Source organism: Tursiops truncatus, chromosome 13, assembly GCF_011762595.2.
Source record: "Tursiops truncatus isolate mTurTru1 chromosome 13, mTurTru1.mat.Y, whole genome shotgun sequence".
Classification (NCBI taxonomy): Eukaryota; Metazoa; Chordata; class Mammalia; order Artiodactyla; family Delphinidae; genus Tursiops; species Tursiops truncatus.
Window position 1 is genome coordinate 61,349,244 of NC_047046.1, and position 15,471 is coordinate 61,364,714.

Sequence of the window (15,471 nt, forward strand, 5' to 3'; positions counted from 1 at the left end):
AGCTCCCTGGTTTCAGTTTCCTCATCTGTACAACAGGGGTCATGTTCACGCCAAGCACACAAGACGGCTGAGAGGACTAGATGACTCGCTCAGAACAAAAGCTGGCAGATAGTTAGAGAGGGCTGAGTTCTCTTCCATTTTCCCTTTAAAATGTTTAAACATTCTGATCAAGAAGCTAACTAATGAGGCCTAGGGTAAGAAGGCAGAAAGATCTTAACAGTCAAAATGCCTTGATATTGCATCTTTGGAGACATATGATAGGTAGCAAACTCTTAATAACCATAAACTATTATGAACAAAAACTACCACCACTAAGACCTTAACATGTGCCTAGAACTGTCCTCAATGTTTTACGTGTCCTAGCTTGCTGAAACCTTACAACAGCCCTCTGAGGTAAGCCTGTTAATGTGAATGCTTACAGATGAGCAACTGAGGCCTAGAGAGTTCAGGAAGCTTGCTCAGGGTCACACAGCCAGGAGGTGGCAGAGCTGGGATCAGAACCCAGGCAGGCTGGCTCAGAGCTCAGGCTCTTAACCAGTACACAGTGTTTCGGAAGACAAGTCTGGCAATGACACACAATACAAAATGTACAAGGAGGGCTTCGCTGGTGGTGCAGTGGTTGAGAGTCCACCTGCCGATGCCGGGGACGTGGGTTCGTGCCCCGGTCCGGGAAGATCCCGCATGCCGCGGAGGGGCTGGGCCCGTGAGCCATGGCCGCTGAGCCTGCGCGTCCGGAGCCTGTGCTCCGCAACGGGAGAGGCCACAACAGTGAGAGGCCCGCGTACCAAAAAAAAAAAAAAAAAAAAAAAAAAAGTACAAGGAAAAAGGACCAGAGTTAAGAGTGGCAATTAGGAGGAACTGCAGTAAATATCCAGAAATAAAACAACAGAAACAAATGATCCAAGGAAAAAGGGAAGAATTTTCAGTGTGGAGCAATTTATCTTCACTTACAGGATGCTCACTCTGCAAAACAGAACTAATTAGAGAAGATCCTAAACTCTGATGCAGCTAAAAGAATTTGCAGACCTTGCAAATGATACTCAAAAATATTAATGTTTTGAGAAAATGTTTCTTTGAAACTGATGTGTGTGGACCCTCCAGTCTCTAGGGAACGGTTTTAATACATACCTGTTCGCCAAATCCCCAATTTAGTCCTTCTAGAATAACACAGGCCAATTTATTCTTCACCGTTGTCAGGTTGTAATTGAATAACCAATCCCGAATCACAGCTATCTCGGAGGCAGAAGGTCGCCAAAGATACAAAGGTAGTTCTTTAAACAAGTATAAAGAAACCTTATTTAAAAGAAAATGGTAATAATTAAAATCAAGACTTAAGGACAATCCTGTATTACTACAATACTATATTATTAAAGTGCTTACAAAATTTTTCTCCAAAAGGAAGTGGGGTTTTGCTTTTTAGACAGTGAAATGAACAACCAAATCAAATGAATATTAAAACTAATGATACACCAAAAGCACATTTTGCAATCCTTTGTAAAGGTCAAGCTTTTTTTCGTATGTAAACTGGTACACTTCCATTAAAAAAAATCACCATAGTAAGATCCAAATTTAAAGTCATGATAAATCAGTGGAAAGTCATTCATTTTACAAAAAGACTTAGCACTTTAAATAATTATTTCTTCTACATCATTTAAAAAATTATTTCTATTAGCTTCAAAGCATTCTAGGAATAAAAAAGCATTCTAGGAAGAAGATACAAGGAGTGGATGGGAGTAAAGATGAAACAAGATCAACCAAGAGTTGGTATTTGTTGAAACTGGATGATAGGTACATAGCAATTCATTATATTGTTCTCTACTTTTTATATATTTGAAAGATTATATAATAAAAGCTTTTTAAAATCCTGTACAAAAAGTCCATAGCACCACTTTTAAATAACATATCCATGTGCAAATTAAGATAAATCTGGGTTCACTTAATACAGTTTGGTTTAAGTAAGACTAATCAGAAGAGCAGTTCATAAATAATGTCTAGAATAGTGCTGTCCAATGGAAATCTAATGCAAACCACACGTGTAATTTTTATTTTTCTAATAGCCATTTTTAAAAGTCAAAAGAAACAAGTAAAATTAATTTTAACAATATATATCATTCAATCCAGTATGTCCAAAATAGTATTCCAACATGTAGTCATCACAAAAGATTACTGAGATACGTTATTCTTTTGTTCATACTAAGCCTTGGAAACCCAGTGAGTGTTTTACACTTCCAGCACATCATAATTTGGATGAGCCACATTACAAGGGTCTATAGTCACATATGCCTGGTGGTTACTGTATTGGACAATTCAGCTCTAGAACATATAACCAAGCATTTTTTAGGTTCCTGCACTACTCCAAATTGTAGGCAAAACAAAATTTGAAAGAACGGGAAAAAAAATTTGAAAGACGAGTAGAACGAATGAATTTTAAAAAGATCCTTTCTTTCCTTTGCATGTGTAGTGTGTGTGTGCAGTTAGCTAAATTTTCAGAAGGATTTGTCAATAAAGGTCTTGAATATGCTGAATAAAATGGTAAACTAGCAATCTAACAAATAGAAAAATACTTCTTTAGCCTGTAAGCATCTGACAAAAAGAACAAAATAATGGTACTAGAACAATGAGTATAGCAATGAGATCTGTCCAGAGAACCAACTATCCCCAGCTACACAAAATAATGGTATAGGGGCTTCCCTGATGGCGCAGTGGTTGAGAGTCCGCCTGCCGACGCAGGGGATACGGGTTCGTGCCCCGGTCCGGGAAGATCCCACATGCCGCAGAGCGGCTGGGCCCGTGAGCCATGGCCGCTGAGCCTGCGCGTCCGGAGCCTGTGCTCCGCAATGGGAGAGGCCACAACAGTGAAAGGCCCGCGTACCGCAAAAAAAATAAATAAATAACGGTATAGCATATATCTACACATCAAGAATAAAAGTGAAGCTACCAAGAAAGATCTCAGGGACATTAAAATGGGAACATTACAAAAACTCTTTGCCAGTAAATTCAACTAGTTAGATGAAATGGAAAAATCCCTTTAAAAACATAAATATATGTATATGTATAGCTGATTCACTTTGTTATAAAGCAGAAACTAACACACCATTGTAAAGCAATTATACTCCAATAAAGATGTTTTAAATAAAAACAAACATAACTTAACCAATTGACTCAGAAAAAAATAAAAATCTGTATCTGTTTAAAATTTTGAATTCGTTATCAAAACACGAAGAAAACCCTAGGCCCAGATGATTTCACTGGTAAACTCTATCAAACATTCAAGGAAGAATTATAACAATCTTACAAAAATTCTTCCAAAAAACAGAAGAGGAGGAAATGCTTCCCAACTCGTGTTACAAGGCCAACATGACCCTAAATCCAAAACCTAACAAAGATATAACAAGAAAATAAAATTACAGATCAATATCTGTCATGAATATATATGCAAAAACCCTCAAGAAAAAATATTATCAAATTGAACCTAACAATACATAAAAAGAATAATATATCATGATCAAGTGGTTTTTATTTCAGGAAACAATGATGGTTCAACATGTGAAAACCAGTCAATGTAATTCACCACATTAACAGAAAAAAGGATAAAAATCATATGACCACCTCAATGGATGAAGAAAAAACAAGTAAATACCCATTCATGGAAAAAAAAAAATTCAGCAAACTGGAAGTAGAAATTTCTCAGCCTACCAGAGAGTATAAATGAAAAACCTACAGCTAGCATTATACTTAATGGTGAACTTTGGAACCCTTTCTACTATGATAAAGAACAAGACAAGGATGTCCACTTTTACTAACTCTATTCCATATTGTAATGAAAAGCCTAGTGCATTCAATAAGGCAAAAAAAGAAATGATTAAAAAGAAAGAATCCTAATAAGAATTCCCAACAAAACAGAATTTAAAGAGTGTATTTTAAAATATATTTATGCTTTCACTGAAAGTCAGAAGATCGCTAATTTTACCTGAAGAGGATGTTAGGAAGATGCATGAATTTCACTAAAGTAGAATGTCCTCTGAAGTGAACCCATGTTTCAAATTATAAAAAAGACCAATAGGAAAATATGTTATCCATTTGCAGGTTGTCATCAAAACTTATCTGAGTTCTTTCCTTTGAGATGTCCCCAAAGGCTTGGTCCTTATCAACAACTATTCCTAACCCAGAGCAATACCCACACATCTACAAATAGCACAAAGGATTGTTCCTCTCCTGCTGGGCCTCCAGAAAAAGTTACCTTCAGACACACCCCAGGTGTGTCAATGAATATTTAGGTCCACAGCCACAGCTCATTCCCAGGCTCTGGAGCTAGGAGCTGATTTCAGACTAGCCCAAGGTCAAAGCAAAAATATTCAAAGCCATCTTGTTCATCTGAAGGCAAGGGGGCTTGAATAAGTTCCTCCAAAAATGTCAGCAAGTTCACAGAACACAAAGGAACCATATATTTAAACAGAGAGTGGGGGCATCTTTTAAAAGATGTGCTCTAAAAAACCTTATGGGTCTAATTTGTACACTCACTGTTAAGAATATTTCTGGGCACAATTTATTACTAAAAGTATTATGACCTAATTAAAAATGTAAGTGTGGCCAAACCCAGAAAAACACTTGTCCGAAAAAGGTCATGAACTCAATCAAACTGAAAGAATCATATGACCCACTGTAGACGTCTTTGGAAATCATTCCATTAGATGATCACTAAAAAAGGAGCAACCAAAAACTTGCTGTTTGCAAATGAAAACCCCTTCACCTCAATATAATTGTATCCCAGTGGGATACAATGTTTACTTAAATAGAAAAAGTACCATGTACCGCTGCTATGGAAAACAGTATGGTGTTTCCTCAAAAAATTAAAAATAGAATTAACATATGAACCAGCAATTCTACTTCTGAGTACATACCCAAAAGAATTTAAAGCAGAGTCTCAAAGAGACATTTGTACACTCATGTTCATTGCAGCATAATTCAAATAGCGAAAAGATAGAAGCAACCCAAGTTCCATCAGCAGATGAATGGATAAACAAAATGTGGTATATACATACAATAGAATATTATTCAGGCTTAAAAACGGAAGAAATTCTGACACATGTTATAACATGCATGAACCTTGAGGTCATAATACTAAGTGAAAGAAGCCATACAGAAAGGAACAAATACTGTATGATTCCACTTCTATGAGGTACCTAGAGTAGTCAAACTCAAAGAGACAGAAAGTAGAGTACTGGCTGCCAGGAGCTGGGAGGGAATGGGGAGTTAGTTTTTAATGGGTACAGAGTTTCAGTTTTACAAGATGAAAGAGTTCTGTGGATGGATGGTGGTGACGGTAGGTAACAAAACAATGTGAGCGTACTTAATGCCATTTAACTGAAAAATGGTTAATACCGTGTGTTTCATGTTGTGTATAATTTACCACAATTAAATTTCTTTTAATGTAAAAATATATATATACTTTGCCAAGTAAAGCATTATATATCATGTATTCTTCATTTAGAAAAAAATATGTCTCATAAACCAATCTGTCACTGAATCTGCTCACTCATGAATGTGATGAAGTATTAGTAGTTATCAGTCATCTATCCTACAGGGATGATGCAGTGACTATAAGATGGAAAGGCCCTGTGCAAACATAAGCCCAGAGAAAGACACTATAACTTCAAACTTTCCTCCTGAAGTTATGACACATGACCACCTGCCGTCAGAAAAATTCATTCATTACAGCCTTATTATAGATGATGAAGAAAATCTTCAGTAAATGTATGTTTTTAAAAATGATACACTCATACAGTACTATTTGGCCATGGATGAACCTGGAAAACATTATGCTAAGTGAAAGAAGCCAGTCACAAATGACCACATATTTTGTGATTCCATTTATATAAAATGTCCAGAATAGGTAAATCTATAGAGACAAAGTAGACTGTGGTTGCTCAGGGCTGGAAGGGATGGAAGTCTGACAGCTAAATGGTATGTGGTTTCTTTCTGAGGTGATGAAAATGTTCTAAAAATAACTGTGGTGATAGTTACACATATATGTGAATATACTAAAAACCACTGACTTGTACACTTTAAAGAGGTGAATTGTATGGTATGTGAATTATATCACAATAAAGCTGTTTTTAAAAACTACACAAAGATTACAAAAGGGATTGTGACAAATGACAGAACTAAACGATATACATCCAGCTCAACTTAAATTACTTCTAATTTTGTTTTTGATTGATTTAAAGCAAGGCTTCTTTCTAAATCAGAGTTGTTTCTTCCAAGACAAAAACATAAGAATTATGAAGGCAAAACAAAACTATGAAATAAAAACTATGAATTAACTATAAGCTATAATTAAAGTACAAACCTGTTACTGAAGGAGGTGGGAAAGTCACTTTGAGGAGATTAAGAGAAACAACCCACAGTTTTTTATAAGCAGCAGCCAACCCCAAGCAGGCACAGTGAACCTGAGACACAATAAATGTTTTCTTCACCCTGTTGTGCCCGTGTGACTCAGTCATCCCAACGACCTTACTATTTTTCCCACTGCTCCAATACTCTAGGGTTTAAATGAACAAACAAACAACAAAAAAAACAGAAACAAAACAAACAAAATCAGTGTTCTTACCATTCCAACCTGGTCAATGGTGTCTTGAACTCTATCCAGAAGGACAGAAATTATCTCAGGGTGAACAGCTGTGATGGCCCCTAAAAGCTCTCGACCAACCTTTGAAAAAGTTTCTCTGGTGGACAGGGTGACATAAGATACCTAAAGTAGGAGGGGGTGAAGATGGCATTTTTAATACCAATTTATCAATAAAAAAACCTTTCCATACTTTATTTAGGAGGTTTTCAAGTAAAGTAGAAAGAATCTCAGATGAAGCCTTGGCTCACACCATGTACAAAAAGATGTCAAAACTTCAGAGAGCACAACTTCAGAGAGCAGACTGTCTGGAAGGTGGGGGAAGAGGGCATGGAGGGGAAAAGCAACTGTTCGACAATGACTTTAAGTGCTCGATTCAGAAAGCACTCCCAGAGTCCTCAGAGCAATTAAGTAATCCCTCCATACTAAAACTTTTCTAAATTTGAGGAAACCAATAACATGATGAAAATCAGAACGCATTTCATGGAAATACCTACTCTCTCTCTAAAAAAAAAAAAAATGAGATCCTCAATTACAAGAGCTTCTAAAATATCAATGTTTACCAACTCTTCTTAAACAATGGGTTCGAAACTACAGGTTACAATCCAATCATGCCAATGGCCAGCAGTTTTTGGTTTTTTTTAATACAATGGAAGGGAACAGAAAAATAAGAGAGTAGAATAAAACAGAACAGAAAAATATGAGAGTGCATCACAGTAAGATTAAGTATTGCTTCAATTTCACATATGTGTGTACACACACACACAGAGGATCAGAATGTAGTTTTTACTGTGAGGACTGGTCAAAACACTTGAAATATCATTCAAGAGCATAAATATTACTTTAGCAATGGATCTTGAGAACGCCATTCAACATACGTGAAAATATACATCCTCCTCTCAATTTTTACAGACAATGAAGATAGTTTGGAATTCCAGATCCATCTAGGCCTTAATCTCATGCATGGTTACAAAGTACAAGAATAGGAACAGCTTAATAGGATATTTGATCCTGGTAAAGAACTTTAGATTACCCAGTTCTGTCATTCTCAAACTGGAGTATTGAGGGGAATGATAATAAATCTTCAAACATAATTTTACTTAGATTTGGAGGAAATTTTTTTACCAAGATAAACAGATAAATGACAGCCTACAGTGAAAATGTGTATTTAAAAATATATATATATAAAACTCCAAATAATGTTTTGGTAACCATGTGAGTTATGTCCCTCAACTCATGGGGTCCAAAGTTCACTCTCTTCCACTGTTAGGGATGGCTCAGTGAAAAAGTGAAGAAAGTGAGGATCTCATCCCAGCCTATCATTTTACAGATGAAGAAACTGAAGCCCAGAGAGGTAAGGTGTCTTTTATGATGTGAGATAGACAATGAGCAGCAGAGCTAAAACAAAGCCAGATCGTTTAACTCTAGGTTCAGTACTATTTCCACCATCTCATTTAAATTGGCTGGGAAGCCAGGTTTCCATGTTCCTCGCAGGGTCAGAGGAGTGGAAATGAGGGGGGCAGGTCCGGGGCAGGGGGAGAGAAAAGTATAGAAACTACAAATGTCAGGCAGTGCCAGACTGTCTGTTCCTTACCAAAACTCATACATCAAATGACAAGAGATAGCAGGGGGAAATGGAATGGGTGTGATTCATATTTTCGGTACTCCTTAGAAATGATCTCCTTCCACAAGTGCAGACAATACAAGATTGTCACATTTTTTTTAAAAGCAATCCCAAAAGAATCAATGGATGGACAATCCAAAAGAAAATCTTTTTAGCTGATTTCTAAAACTTAATATTCTAACCTCATATATCTCCAGAACAATAATTTTTATGAAGTCTTCATCCACATTGGTTCTTCTGGCCTGAGCCATCTGAGCAAAAGTAGTTAGAAGGCAAATCTCTTCCGAGCTATTCATGGAAGAAAGACACTTCTCAAAGTTCACAAAATGTTCTGGGTCTATAAGTTCAAGAAAATTAAAGTGGGGAGAGAATAAACATATATCAAGATATAAAATTAAAAGACTTTAAGAAATATTTAAAGATACCAAACATCTTTGTTCCAGAATGGATTTCTACAGGCATCAGGAAGAAGGCTGGGCCAGATGACATTCCAACTCTAATATAATGTTGCCTCAGGAATATTTAACAAGCTTCTGTTTCCTCATCTGTCTTAAATTTTATTTATCAGATGCTATGTGACTGGTGAAGTGCTCTGTCAACTGCAAAGCACTGCTACTATCACTAGGCAAGACATCCTCAACAGCACACTTAAAGTTACTTGGTAACTGTCAGCCAAATGAATGACAGCCCTATTAATGAAAACTGCAAAGACTAGTAAACTACTCAGTACCAACATGGCATTCCACACAAAAAATATTTGCTTATAAATGGAAATTTGGGGCAAGATATTAGCTATAATCATGACTGAAATACTGATGAATATGATTAACAATATATGTTTTGCCTTTTCCTCAGAGAATGCTCTGTAAGCAATACTACATTTTGTCACCAGAGGGCAGGCTTGATTATCAGCTTTGCCATATATGACAGAAAACTAAATGCTGCAAAGGCAAAGTTGTGTAGAGGGAAGAAACCAGTCTGTTTAAAAAATATATTTCCAATGGAACTTTTCACAGAAAGAAGGCAACAAGCCAACAATTCCTTTCATATGTTTACACATTTAAGAAATCAAAGGTAGTTCATCAAATTTCCAGTATTTTCAAAATAACTCCATGGGGCATTTACCAACCCAATTTTCATTTCCTATCCCCAAATTGGGTTTATAATAGAATTTACTATCCAGAGCATTTGAAGAATAATAGAAATTGGAACCACCATTCTAGTAAGTCAAACGACAGAGCAGTCTTAAATTTCAAAATAATTTCACATGAGTACAGAGTAAAACATCCTCTCTCAGTCCTTCTAAAAGCAAAAAGAATAAAGCCATGAAGAGAAAAGGCACACAAGGTAGGAAAGGTGGATGCTGCATATTTTGGCTGTACCTTGGAGGCGCTTCTTACACTCGGCAGGCAGGAGGGCAGTACAGAGCTTTTCCAGATTCCCGCTCCCCACCTGGTGCATGAGGTAGAAGAGCTTCCAGAGCATCTGAACAGACAGTGTCCCGAAGGGCATTTCCGACATAAACAGCCAAATGCCAAGTCTGCATGTTTTCAGAAAAGCAGGAATAATTTTATGTATCAGTCAACTTCACCATACTGAGAATGTAGACAAAAGAATTCTTAAATCACACTACAGCAATTTTTCTACCATGCTTCAGTCATAAACACCTAGAGAATGGATAACAATAACAGCAAATACACATAAACGCTTAGTCTATGCCAGGCACTGTTCTATCACCACATCGTCTATTTCTCAGCTCATTCCATCCTCACTATAACCAAGGCAAGCACTATTATTGACATTATCCCCAATTTACACATGAGGCTACTAGAACACACAGAGGATAATAAGAGGCAGAATTGGGTGTTGAACCAAAGATCCTTTTAACATCCGGGCAACAGAGAGGCTGCTTAGACTGGACGTATGTATGTGTCTGAGCATGCACAGAGGTATATGTGTACACACAGAGACACGTGCAGTTGGGGTCTGGGGGGAGAAGGGGAATCAAAAGCCCTCCATGACTCCTCACTCATCACCAAATGAAGTTCAAACTCCTTCAAGCTCCAAGTTCAAAGGCTTCCACAAAACAGCTCAGACCCATATTCCCAACCACAGCCCTCTCTGCATTCATATAGACCACTCCTGGACAAGCCTGGAGAGAACTCCCCAGCTCCAAGCTGCCATCCCTCCATTTGTGAAGCCCTCCCATGATGTCCTCCTCAGCACTATTATGAAATTCTAACCATACTTGACTATGGCATTACCCTTTTATCAGTGTTTCTCACACCACAGTGGGCAGAAAAATCCCCTGAGACTTTGTGGAAAATGCAGAATCCTAAGGCCCACCTAAGAGATTCTGAGTTTGCAGGTCACAGCTGGGGCCCAAGAATCTGTACTTTTTTAGTCACCCCAGATGACTCAGACTCAAGCCGTCCTTGAACCACACATTGAGAAACATAAATGTGTAATTTATGTACACATACTAGTGTACAGCAATTTGAGAGCAGAAACCAAGTCTTTGCATAAACCAGTGTGTAACCCTGAATCTTTTTTTTCATTATCCAGTACCTAAACCAGTATCTCAAAAACAATCAATACTCAATAAATGCTTAATAATATTTTGTTATATGAATTTTATCTCAGGAAAAAAATATAAAAAAGAAAAACAGGGAGGTACTCAAAACTGTTGCTGTATTTTGGGCAAAACTATAATTTAACCAATTATAAATAATGTTTATTAAGAAAAAAAGAAATTAAATAGTGCATGCTTAACCCATGTCTGTGGCCCACCAGGCCACTAGTGGTCCGAACCACCACTGACCTCGACTCTGAAAAGCAACAGCTAGATAACTGAGCCAGAGTTAAAGAAACTTCTCTAAGTTCAAGTGGGTCAGGCTTCTGTCTTATTAAATAATTATCCCAACACCTCACATGGGACTTGATGTTCTTGTATAAAGGATCCCAAAATAATGAGGCTTAAAAGTAATGTCATAAGACAGTAAATATTTCCAGCTACAAAATTTCCTATATGGCAGACATGAAGTAAGTCTGGCTTAGGTCTTTGTTGTCTATCTTTTGGTTTGGGTTTGTTTTGCTTTAGCTTGGGGGTATAGCTACTGTCAGAAATTTCCACTGGAGTGCCAAATAAATTTAAATTTCATGGCTTTAAATACCTGGTTCTCATATGATGTATTTCTAAAGTAAACTATACTCAAAAACAATAGCTCTCAGCATTTTCAAATTTAAAACAATTATTTGTGTGAATTACATATATAATATTACAGGAGGGGCTCACAACTCAGCGTATAGAACCTAGTAAGGAAACAGAGAATTTCCTCTACAAAAGCTTTGCCTCTCAGCTAAACAAACACAAGATTGGGTGACAGGAGATCAGAGATGCAAGACTTTTCCCGAGCACCAGGCAAGCTTCAGTGAGCAGGTGCTACTGCGTTGACCCCCTGGCACAGGATTTGGTACAGCTTGTAAGACCACCAAATTATGGACAAGAATAATCTAAAGATAAATTTCTAAGCCCAAGTTCTCTTTATCTTAGACCCACACCTTCTGAGTGCCTAAGAGTAGTTTTAAGACTTAGAGTCCTGACCTTTCTCTAAATCAGCAGTTTTTCTGTTCCTCATCTGAAACTACACAAAAACAACCACCACCTACATTTGAGAAATCCTTTATGGTTTAAAAAGTCTTTCCACATATGATTGCATTTCATCCTTATACCCATGAGGTCTATGGGTAGGATCGCCATCATCATCTCCACTTTATAGATGAACAAAGTGAGACCACAAATATTAAGTGACTTGCCCAAAGTAACAGTCTTGGCAGACCAGTACTCAAACCCACTACATAACACACATAAATAAGGGGCTAATTCTTCCAATCCAAGAACATGGTATATTTTTCCATCTGTTTAGGTCATCTTTGATTTCTTTCATCAGTGTTTTATAGTTTTCTGAGTCCAAGTCTTTTGTGTGAAAATGACTATACTACCTAAAGCAATCTACAGATTCAATGCAATCTCTATCAAACTACCAATGGCATTCTTCACAGGATTAAAACTAAAAATTTTACAATTCGTATGGAAACACAAAAGATCCCAAATAGCCAAAGCAATCTTGAGAACGAAAAACAGAGCTGGAGGACTTCAAACTATAACACAAAGCTACCATAATCAAGACAATATGGTACTGGCACAAAAACAGAAATATAGATCAATGGTACAGGATAGAAAGCTCAGAGATAAACTCACGCACATATGGTCACCTAATTTATGACAAAGGAGGCAAGAACATACAATGGAAAAAAGACAGCCTCTTCAATAAGTGGTGCTGGGAAAACTGGACAGCTACATGTAAAAGAATGAAATTAGAATACTACCTAACACCATACACAAAAATAAACTCCAAATGGATGAAAGACCTAAATGTAAGACCAGACACTATAAAACTCTTAGGGGAAAACATAGGAAAAACACTCTTTGACATAAACCACAGCAACATCCTTTTTGACCCACCTCCTAGAGTAACAGAAATAAAAACAAAAATAAACAAATGGGACTTAATGAAACTTAAAAGCTTTTGCACAGCAAAGGAAACCATAAACAAAACAAAAAGACAACCCTCAGAAATGGGAGAAAATATCTGCAAGTGAAACAACAAAGGGTTAATCTCCAAAATATACCAACAGCTCATGGAGCTCAATATCAAAAAACAAACAATCCAGTTAAAAAATGGGCAGAAGACCTAAATAGACATTTCACCAAAGAAGATATACAGATGGCCAAGAGGCACATGAAAACATGCTCAACATCACTAATTATTAGAGAAATGCAAATCAAAACTACAATGAGGTATCAGCTCACGCCAGTCAAAATGGCCAGTATCAAAAAATCTAGAAACAATAAATGCTGGAAAGGGTGTGGTGAAAAGGGAACCCTCCTGCACTGTGGGTGGGAATGTAAATTGATACAGCCACTATGGAGAACAGTATGGAGGTTCCTTAAAAAACTAAAAATAGAACTACCATATGACCCAGCAATCCCACTACTGGGCAAATACCCTGCGAAAACCATAATTCAAAAAGAGACATGCACCACAATGTTCACTGCAGCTCTATTTACAATAGCCAGGACATGGAAGCAACCTAAGTGTCCATCAACAGATGAATGGATAAAGAAGATGTGCACATATATACAATGGAATATTACTCAGCCATACAAAGAAACGAAATTGAATTATTTGTAGTGAGGTGGATGGACCTAGAGTCTGTCATACAGAGTGCAGTAAGTCAGAAAGAGAAAAACAAATACCGTATGCTAACGCATGTATATGGAATCTAAAAAAAAAAAAAAAAATGGTACTGATGAACCTAGTTGCAGGGCAGGAATAAAGAGGTGGACATAGAGAATGGACTTGAGGACATGGGGTGGGAGGGCGAAGCTGGGGCGAAGTGAGAGTAGCATCGACATATATACACTACTAAATGTAAAATAGTTGGCTGGTGGGAAGCATCCGCATAGCACAGGGAGATCGGCTCGGTGCTTTGTGATGACCTAGAGGGGTGGATAGGGAGGATGGGAGGGAGGCTCAAGAGGGAGGGGATATGGGGACATGTGTATGCATATGGCTGATTCACTCTGGTGTACAACAGAAACTAACACAGTACTGTGAAGCAATCATACTCCAATAAAGATCTATTAAAGATGCAAAAAAATAAATAAAAATAAGGGGCTGAGACTATGAGGCCCATGGCAAGAGTGTCAACAGCTCAGAAGGCAGCAGAAGTGGGGGGTGGGCAGCAGTTCATGGGTGGAGCCGGGTGGGGCGGGAGGCCACTCATCTCCTCTCAGAGGGCACAGTGCTGCAGCAGAACCTTGGCCAGGAGCTCAGGGAAGATAGTGCAGGATGAGCTGCCATGCCCCCACCTCTGCCTCAAATGTATCCTAGGCTGTAAGCAGCAGCAAAGACGGCATGATCAGAACACAGCCAAGACAGGGGACCCAGACCCAAGATAGTCCTAGACCTTAATACCCACAGAGTAAGACAACTTGCACAATGTACTGAGTGCCTACTCTGCCTCACTGGGGGCACTAGAGTTGGGCATGAAATACAATTCATCCCCTGGTCAAAGTTACCTCAAAAGTTCAGGAGAAACTGAAAGAAACCTGAAAGAGAGATCATTTCAGGCAATACTACACAAAAGGAAACTAAAGCCCAAGAATTAAGCCAAGATAAGAAATAGATGAAATACATTGACACTATTGTAAGAGTTCTACTTCAGTCAATGACTTTCACTCCAATCTTTCTTACTAGCCAGGGAGCTATTTCTCAACAATTATCATCGTACTTCTTACCTTTTGGCTTTCAGCACATGTAGTACAGCTCTCAAAAAGAGCTCATCAAACTCAACCTGTAGTTTCTCCACGGAGTAGGGCTGCAGGGCCAATCCCGAGCCTTGGTTGTGGCTCACATACTGGGCCCAGTGGTCACTCACATAACCAAGGATCATCCTGAGCGTGAGGAAAGACAATGCAGCACTTTGCATGAAGGCACTCAACACCAGCATCTTTACATTACATTTGCAGCATTACTTTATTCAACATATATTTATTGAGCACTCACTATCTTCTAGGCTCTAAAGGGGATGCAATGGAAGGAAAAAACCCTACCCTCATGGAGCTTACATTTAGTGGAGGGCAAACAGACAATAAACCAAATAAAGTAAAATATGCAGTCTGTCACATGGTTATAAATGACACTGAGAAAAATCAGTAGGATAGGGAAATGAAGCTTCTCTGGAGTGTGGGGGAGGAGGGGCCTCACTGAAGAGGGACACGTGAGTAAAGACTGGACGCAGTCTCAGGACTACCTAAGGGAAGAGCATCCAGGCAGAAGAAGCAACCAATGCGAAGGCTCCGAGGGGTGGTCGGTATGTTGGAGGAACAGCAAGGCAGCCAACGTGCTAACGCAAAGTAAGTGAGGGAGAGAATGGCTGGAGAGGAAATCGAAAACGTGACAGGAAAGCAGACCATGAAGGGTCCTGTACGCCACTGTGAACACTCTGGCTTCTACTCGGAATGAGCCTGGGAGCAGCAGGGTGTGAGCAGAGGAGTGATTTACAAGAAACACTGGCAGCTGTTCTGAGAATAAGCTGGGGGTGGGGTGCGCAAGGGAGCAAGGGCAAAAGCAGGAAAACAAGTCAGGTGGCTGTT

General features: G+C 38.4%; 1 protein-coding gene across 2 annotated transcripts in view; it reads right to left on the bottom strand.

The window, feature by feature from the left end:
• The window catches only part of EPG5 (ectopic P-granules 5 autophagy tethering factor), a 129,845-nt gene that overhangs the window by 88,111 nt on the left and 26,263 nt on the right, over nt 1-15,471 (bottom strand). For both annotated transcript variants that reach the window (XM_019936977.3, XM_033837706.2), the window contains exons 10-14: nt 14,614-14,769; nt 9,632-9,789; nt 8,432-8,586; nt 6,611-6,751; nt 1,129-1,293 (exon numbers count right to left, since the gene is read on the bottom strand). In XM_019936977.3, the coding sequence (XP_019792536.2) occupies nt 1,129-1,293; nt 6,611-6,751; nt 8,432-8,586; nt 9,632-9,789; nt 14,614-14,769 (775 nt within the window). The remainder of the gene's footprint in view (nt 1-1,128; nt 1,294-6,610; nt 6,752-8,431; nt 8,587-9,631; nt 9,790-14,613; nt 14,770-15,471) is intronic.